At 41.0% G+C, this 9,194-nt stretch overlaps 1 protein-coding gene across 2 annotated transcripts in view; it reads left to right on the top strand.

The window, feature by feature from the left end:
* Positions 1–6,927: 6,927 nt before the first annotated feature.
* The window catches only part of NBN (nibrin), a 46,890-nt gene continuing 44,623 nt past the window's right edge, over positions 6,928–9,194 (top strand). The window contains exon 1 of one of the 2 annotated variants that reach the window (XM_037802777.1): positions 6,928–7,080. In XM_037802777.1, coding sequence (XP_037658705.1) covers positions 7,044–7,080 — 37 coding nt within the window. In that variant the 5' untranslated portion in view covers positions 6,928–7,043. The remainder of the gene's footprint in view (positions 7,081–9,194) is intronic. The other variant, XM_037802776.1, reaches the window with a different exon arrangement.

Below are 9,194 nucleotides of genomic sequence, written 5' to 3'. Positions count from 1 at the left end.
AAATTTCAATTCTTTGAAGCTTTCTGTATTGAGCTTCTTAGAGTAATTGTTTTAGAAAAAGCAAAAAGGATTTAAAAAAAAAAAAAAAAAAAAAAAAAAAAAAAAAACGGCCCTCCTCAGAGATCTAATGGGTTATTGAAATGCTAATAGACAAAGCAACCAGGGCCATTAAGGAAAGGTGCCCTGGGCAGAGAGATCAGCCTTGCTTCGGGATTTGCATATGCGCCTCAAGGCCTGATCTCCGCCCTTCCCCTTTCTGTGTTCACCAGAACTCCAAAAATCCTCTGCTTTTACTTTGGAGCTTCTCGTGTTGTTTTCCTTCTGTGCCCGTCTCCTCTCTGCTGGGCTGGCTGCTCTCAGAGTCTCTGGTGTCTGGCCTCAGTCTATCTATGGTTGGAGTTTGAATCAGTAGAATGAGTTTCCGATGAGAGCAGCCACTGCAATTCTCCCTTCTCCTTCCTGGAGCTGACAGCCCCTCCTCCCCCGGGACTGAGCCTGGCAGGGAGGGGCGCGGGTCCCCTGGCCGCAAAAACTTACAGATTTCGCTGATCTCAGCAGTTCCACGTTTTCATGAGTGTTGTATGAAGTATGCCCAAAGACAGATTGCTCTGTGGTGTCCAGTCCACGCAGTTCCTGGCTTTTTACCTACTTTCCTGGAGGAGTAACTAAAACATACAGCTCACCAGTCTGCCATCTTGCCCCGCCTCCTCTTACTTTTCTTTTATCACTCTGCCACTGCCCCATCTTCCCTTCTGGCTATCAAACCAATAAATAAGTTTAAGCTATAACATAACCCTACTAGAGAAGGGCTGGGTCTGATAAGGGAAGAAAGTGACTAGGAAAGCTGCAGGACCCAGCCAACATGTACCAACCAGGAGAAAACTATGAAAGTACTCAGAGGACTGAGGATGTGGTCAAGGGGAACATAAATTTAGATAAGGGAGAGTTTATTGATTTGGGGGCACTCTCCCAGGAGAGAGGATTTAACATCCTGGCAAGGACCCTGGGAAACATTACTATACTGCCTTCATAATGGCTCTTGGAAGCTGGGGGATGGCCCACACAACAAGTAGAAGTGCTAGAACTGCCATGGCAGATGGTGGGAGAAGTGATTAAGATGCTGAAAGCAGTGGGCATCCTAGAGCAGATATATTGTATAGGGCTGAAAATCCCACCAGGTGACAAAGTTCCGATTCAGACACTCCATTTATCAGAGTGAGAAGGATTTCTCTGGTGAGTGAGACACCCGTATCACTGAGAAGCTCAGTAGAGGCTCTCCTCTATAGGTCATGGCTGACAAGAAAAGACATTGTTACATAATTGGGTTAACAGATAGCAAAGGGGATAATAGAATCTCCCCAAAACAGAGACGGGGTGGTGCACTTAACTATCAGAATGGTACAATTACAATAACAAGTGGCAATGTTGAAGTGGCAGGCAAGGCTCTTGACCCAGAGAGAGCTCTAAAGATGGTTAATAGAATCTGGTATCTCTAAGGGGAAGATAAAGGCTAGCTAACAAGCATGTGCTCAATCTACATAATGAAAAGAAATCAAAGATAGATGACCACAAGGCTGAGAGCAGCAGCCACAATTAAAAGTCACAGTCTTTTACCCAGTTTCCTGACCTGAGCCAGTTTGCCAACCCAGAAGCCACTGACTGAAGGAGAAGCAGAATCCCCAGTAGAAAGGACCCTGCAACAACATGGCAAGAACATATGGCAATGACTTACCCCACCGCACCCCACCCCACTTCCTCTTCTTCCCCAAAGGGACCTACGGCCATTTACTCCAGGAATCATACACTGAAGGAAAGGAAATCCCCCCAATTTTTAAGGACTGTTGGACACAACTGTTGATACCTAGGAATCCAAAATATTATTATGGCTTCCCAGTTGGAATGGAGGTACACAGGAGCTAGATAATAAAAGGAGCTCGTGTCCGGGTCTCATTCACGATGGGTCCACTGAATACATGAATATATCTGGTGGTCACTTTCCCAGTCTCCAAATGTGTAATTGGAATGGACATACTTGGTAGTTAGTACAACATCTACACTGGCTCCTTGGCCTATGGTGTAAGAGCTATCAAAGTAAGAAAGTCAAGAGGGAGCCTCTGAAATTGCACAGTCAAGATAGCAACTATAAAACAATATGGGGTGGGGGGGAGAACCTAAGATGGCAGCTAGGTGAGACAGGACAAAAAAACAACTCTGTGAAAAATACTAGATAAAAACCAGAAGGTGACCCAGAAGACTGGTTTCAGCAATGCACCAGCTGGACAAGGTCTGCTAGAACCACAAGGGCCGTGCACTTGGTGAAACCGGGAGTCTGCATTCTGAAACGAGTGAGTAAGCTGGCTGAAAGACTCGCAGCCACGCTGTGGTGTGGGGAAGCCGGGGGTTGGCGTTTGGAGACAGACGGTTCTTTTAAAAAAAAAAAGGGAAAAACCCAGGAGCGGCTGCAGTTGTGATGGTGGGAACCGCGCAGTGAAGCACGGCAGGAGCGGGCTGAGCCGGCCTCTCGGTGTCTGGCATGAAGGATAGCCCGCTGAAGATTTCCTCCAGGCCAGGGGAGCGGAGGGGAGAGCTGGAAGGAGAAAGAAACCCCGCTGCTTGCAGCTGGCTCCCCAGCGGGCTGGAGACACTCCTGCCCGGGCTGTGCCCACAGCCCAGAGCCGTGCCAGTTGTCCCGGAGCTGGGAAGGAGGAACTGTGCAAAAAAGGGGGGGGAGTTGAGACACCCCATTCAGCCATCTTTGCATCAGGCTGAGAGTGCCCCTGCACAGCCCGGCAGCCCGGGGCTTCCCTTGAGGGATGGCACGCACTTGTGACGTAGCACAGCCTTCCCTCAGCAGAGGTCCTGGAAGATTACAGCTGAGAAGGGGGGCCCGCTCAGAAAACCCAGGGATGCTACATCAATGCCGGTGGTTTGTGGGTCAGTGACAGAGAAAATCTGGGGCAAAACTGAAATGAAGGCTTAGACTCTTGCAACAGCCTTGAATCTCTGGGAACACCTGGGAGGTTTGAATATTAAACCTGCCCTGCCTCCCTAACCACCCAGACACATGCCTCACATTCAGGGCGGACAGCACCAACAACACACCCAAACTTGGTGCACCAATTGGACCCCTCAAGAATCAGACCCCCACACACCACAAAGACAAAGTTGAGGAGAACTGACTTGAGGGGTATAGATGACTCACAGACGCCATCTGCTGGTTAGTTAAAGTATACATCACCAACTTGTATTTCTGAAAAATTAGATTGGTATTTTTTTTTTTTTTTACAACTTGAAAGAACCCTATCAAGCAAAGCAAATGCCAAGAGGCCAAAAACAACAGAAAATCTTAATGCATATGATAAAACCAGACAATATGGAGAACCCAATCCCAAACACCCAAATCAAAATATCAGAGGAGATACAGTACTTGGCACAATTAATCAAAGAACTACAGTTGAGGAAGGAAAACATGGCAAAGGATATAAAGGACATGTAGAAGAACATGGCACAGGATATAAGAGACATAAAGAAGATTCTGGAAGAGCATAAAGAAGAAATTGCAAGAGTAAATTAAAAAATAGAAGATCTTATGTAAATAAAAGAAACAGTTGGCCAGATTAAAAAGACTCTGGATACTCATAATACAAGATTAGAGGAAGTTGAACAATGACTCAGTGTCCTAGAGGTCCACAGAACAGAAAATGAAAGAACAAAAGAAAGAATGGAGAAAAAAATCGAAAAAATCAAAATGGATCTCAGGGATATGATAGATAAAATAAAACGTCCAAATTTAAGACTCATTGGTGTCCCAAAAGGGGAAGACAAGGGTAAAGGTCTAGAAAGAGTATTCAAAGAAATTTTTGGGGAAAACGTCCCAAACCTTCTACACAATATAAATACACAAAGCATAAATGCCCAGTGAACTCCAAATAGAATAAATCCAAATAAACTGACTCCGAGACATATTCTGATCAGACTCTCAAATACTGAAGAGAAGAAGCAAGTTCTGAAAGCAGCAAGAGAAAAGCAATTCACCACATACAAAGGAAACAACATAAGACTAAGTTGTGACTACTCAGCGGCCACCATGGCGGTGAGAAGGCAGTGGCATGACATATTTAAAATTCTGAGAGAGAAAAATTTCCAACCAAGAATACTTCATCCAGCAAAACTCGCCTTCAAATTTGAGGGAGAGCTTAAATTTTTCACAGACAAACAAATCCTGAGAGACTTTGCCAATAAAAGACCTGCCCTACTTCAGATACTAAAGGGGGCCCTTCCAACAGAGAAACAAAGAAAGGAGAAAAAGATATAGAGAATTTTAACAGACATATATAGAACCTTACATCCCAAATCACCAGGACACTCATTTTTCTCTAGTGATCACGGCTCTTTCTCCAGAATCGACTGTATGCTGGGACATAAAACAAGCCTCAATAAATTAAAAAAAAAAATTTGAATATATTAAAAGCACATTCTCTGACCACAATGGAATACAAATAGAAGTCAATAATTTTTGAATTGTAACTCCACTATTTACTTCCTACATGATATAAAATACACAAACTCTAATGACAAATCAGTGGTTTTGAACTCAATGTAAAATATGTAATTTTTGACAAGAACTATATAAAGGTGGGAGAATGGAGGAGTATAGGAACATAGCTTATGTGTCCTATTGAAGTTAAGTTGGTATCAAAGAAAAACAAGATTGTTATGGATTTAAGAAGTTAATTTTAAGCCCCACAGTAAAAACAAAGAAATTATCAGAGAATATGACAATAGAAATGAAAAGTAGAGTATGGGTTAAGAGAAATGGGGGAAGGGGCAATGGGGAGCTAAGAAATGAGTGTAGGGTTGCTGTTTGAGGTGAAGGGAAATTTCTAGTAATGGATGGTGGGAAGGAGATAGCATTACAACATTCTAAATGTGATTAATCCCACTAATGGAATGCCAGGGAGGGGGTGGAATGGGAAGATTTAGGCTGTATATATGCTTCCACAATTGAGAAAAAAAAAATAATATGGGAGAATGGTAGATCTAAGTGCCATCTTTGGTTCCCATCATATGTCCATTTAATTCACCACTCTGGCCCATATGTACCGTGAGGCAGGCATCTGTTTTCATTTCTTCTGTAGTGTTAACAAATATCCCTACCACCAATTATTCAAAGAAAAAACATCCTTCCTCCACTGCTATGTATTATCATCTTTGTGAAAAAATCATGTTACCTTATATATGTAGGTCTTTTTCAAGGTTTCTCTATTCCGTTCTATTTGCCTATTTTTTTTACCCTTGTGCCAATAACATTTGACTTAGTTATCCTAATTTATGATAGATCTTGATATGTTACTATAAGTACTCCAGCTTTGTTCTTCTTCAAAAAAATAGCCTTGGCTATTCTTGGCCCCTTTCATTTCCATATGGATTTTAGAATTTGCTTGTCAATTTCCAAACAAAAAAACCTGCCAGGACATTGTTTGAAATTGCTTTATTCTATAGCTCAATTTGGGGAGAAATAATACTTTTAACAATCCGCATACAGGATATATTATCTATCCATTTATTTAGGACACCTTTTATTTTGTGTCGATAATGGTTTGCAGTTAATAACATTTTGTATCACAACTTTTAATAGATGTATTACTAAGTATGTGAGGATTTTTAATGCTATCATATTGCAATCTTTTTTATATATGTCACTTTTCTATTAAATTTTGCATGGACTCATTGCATTCAGTGACCTGTCAATAGATTCTTTAAGATTTTCAATGTACTGAACACAATCACATTACTTGCGAATAATAATGGCATTATTCCTTTCCAATTTGGATACCTATTGTTTCTTTTTCTGCTTTATTGTATTGGATAGAATCTCTAATACTATTTTGAAAATAAGTGTGAGAGCAGATATCCTTGTTTCATTCATGATGTCAGGGGAAACATTCAATAATTTTCCTTAAATACAATGTTAACTGAAGATGTTTCATAGATGCCCTTGACTAGATCAAAGATGTTCTCTCCATTCCTACTTTGCTGAGAGTTTTTACCATGAATGGTTGTTGAATTCTATCCAATACTTTTTCTGCAATGATTAAGATGATCATATGATTTTTGTCTTTTTCTCCTGTTAAAATGTGTGAATTACATTGATTTTTCCAATGTTAAACAACCCTTCCACTTAGCCATGATTATCCTTTTTATATACCACTTGATTCAATTTGCTAATATGGTGCTTAGGATTTTTGCATTTATGTTCCTAACAGATTTATCAGCTAGTTTTTTGTTTGTTTGTTTGTTTGTTTAGAAATTACTAATTTTTATTGGGCTTTTAAGATTTTTTATTATTTTTTTTCATTTTTTAAAATTTTTATTATAGAAGTTGTAGGTTTACAGAAAAATCATGCGACAGATTTTATGAAAAATCCAAGTTCCCAGATACCTGTCCCCATTATTAACATTTTGCATTAGTGTAGTACCTTTGTTGCAATTGATGAGAGAATATTATTATAATTGTACTATTAACTACAGTTCACAGTTTGCATTAGGGTTCACTGTACAGTCCTATGGTTGTTCTTTTATTTTATTCTAGTACATATATACAACCTAAAATTTCCCCTTTTAACTACATTCTGATATTTATACAATTCAGCGGTGTAATATGCTACCGTCACCAGCATCCATTACCAAAACCTTTTCATCACCCCAAAAGAAATCTTGTTCCAATTAAGCATTAACTCCTCATTCCCTACTCCCACTCTGATACCTGATAACCTGATTTCTATTTTCTGACTGTGAATTTGCTTAGTCTCATACCTTTTCAATACAGTATACTACCATGCAAATTACGCTGTTCTTTTTCTGACCACCAGTCGGCGACCTAGCCCCTATATTGCGCTCCTGCCTCAGCTTCCAGGGTCCGCCCCACTCCTGGGAGCGCGCACGTCCTGGAGCCCGCCTTGACTGCAATCGCTGGTGACGCGCACGTGTTGTGCCGCGGGTACGCGACCGCACATAGGCCGAGGCTCAGAGGATCCTGACCCATGTGGAAGCTTCTCCCCGCTGCGGGCCCGGCCCGAGGTAAGGGCGGAATGGAGGCGTGGGGGGAGGGGACCGTTTTCCCGCAAGCGCCTTCCGTGGAGAGAGGGTCTGCGGGGCTATACTTCCGGTCCGCACTCTCCGCTCCTGCCTCCTTCCGGCGCCCCCTCAGTTTCCGCTCCGGAAGGCTACGAAGGCAGGATGAAAACCGCGGTTTTGGTGTTTGTGGCTGGTGTGGTCTTCCCGACCCGCGCAGTGACTTCGGACCAAGCTTTAGGCGGGATCAGTGGAGCTCTGGGCTCTTCTGTGACTGCCGCAGCTCCCTCCTCGTCACCGCCAAATTCTCTGTGGTCGAGACCAGTCCCACTGGCGATGACTGTAACCCGGGCCTTCGGTGGCCTGCGGAATTGAGTCTGAGCCGGGCCCCTCTTATCACAGCTCGTCTTTTCAGCTTTGTAGGGAAACCACCACATTAAGTTATCACACGGCAGAGCACATGATGGGAACAGAACGCTCTGTCTTGAATACCTTATTTTTGTAAAAAACCACAGAGATGACTTGGGTAAACGGCCACCAAGGGAAAGCAAAATTTCACTTTTGTTTCAGACCCAGTCACCAGAACAATTAAAAAAGTAGATTCTTGTTTTCTTTTCTGAATGTGCAGCAGTGGAAAACGGTTATTACATGTTATTTGGTTGCCCAGTGATTATAGTCGTTAGTTGTTAGAAAGGTGCATAGATAAAAGCCATGGTTGGTTCTTTCCCTTAGGAGGTTTACATTATGATTGGAAAAAATAAGGTCTATATAGATGCCAAATCGATGGTGTAAGGCAGTATGAGGAGGGCCAAACTGTATGGAAAATAAATACTGTAAGGACTTAAAGCAAAGTGGTGATCTTGGGGCAACTGCAGAAGAAGGACATAAGCTTTAGGATTCAGGTTTTTTGTACGACGTTCCTGTAGTAGGATTCATTTCTTTTGGAGGACGTTCCTGTAGGGTGGTAACAAGGAAATTACCTAGCATCAGTGGCTGGCATTAAGTTTTGGAGAGTCATGAACTTTTTCTGAATCTGATGGAAGCTATTGACCCATTCCCCTGAAAAAAAAATGTAGATAAACCAACACACACAGCAAATGTTTCTTTGAAACTGTCCACTCTAGATTAAAATTCTCTGATTAACAGGATGTAATTCAAACGTCTTAGAGTGGTGTTCAAGGCTTTCTTGGACCCTTCGCACTTGTCTAGTTTACCTGCCCTAATCTCCCTACCATTCCCCTAATGGCACCCCATGCTCCCAGTCTAAATACTCTACAAGTCGACCACATGCATGCTTCTGTTGATCTGACGCCAAAAACGCGTCTCTAGCGTACATGGTTTATTCCAGCATTTGTGATTTCCAACTTTTTTTTTTAAACTAATAGAACTTTCCCATTGATTTGCAATGTTACCTTTATCCTGAAAGCAAAATTTCCATGTGTATACACGTGAATCTGGTCTGGACTTTATTACATTTATCTCTGCTATTTACTCCTGGTCAATACCATACTTTAAAAAAACATATATATAAACCTACAACTATTCTAAAAATTAAAGTCTATTATTTGAAAAAGGAGAATCAAAATACATCCACATGCAAACAACTGAATTTTAGAGTTGGAAAAAATAATTTATCCTATAAACATCTGTTGAACTCTCTATATTTAACCAATGATTCTAAATAACGACAATTTGCAAATAAAGCTCTTATTCAGACTTAGAAAGCTAAGTACCTACTATGTACTTGTGTACAGTATGTTATTTGCAAATTAAATTCCAGTTGAAAATTAAAAGGACAAGAACGTAAAAAAAAAACATATATATATATATATATATATATATATATATATATATATATATATATATATATTATAAGAGCAGTTGCAGGTTTACAGAAAAATCATGCAGAAAGTGCAGTGTTCATATATATCCCCCCACACAGTTTTCCCTATTACTCAAGTTTTGCATTAGTGTTATATCTTTGTTATAAGTGATGAAACAATATTATAATTATGTTATTAACTATAGTCCATAGTTTACATTAAGATTCACTCAGTGTCGGACAGTCCTACTGATACCATACTTTTCAATTACTGTCACTTTGTGGCATAGTTTACCAT

The sequence above is a fragment of the Choloepus didactylus genome, chromosome 14 (genome assembly GCF_015220235.1).
Source record: "Choloepus didactylus isolate mChoDid1 chromosome 14, mChoDid1.pri, whole genome shotgun sequence".
NCBI classification, from domain to species: domain Eukaryota; kingdom Metazoa; phylum Chordata; class Mammalia; order Pilosa; family Megalonychidae; genus Choloepus; species Choloepus didactylus.
This window is presented reverse-complemented; position numbering and strand designations above follow the sequence as displayed.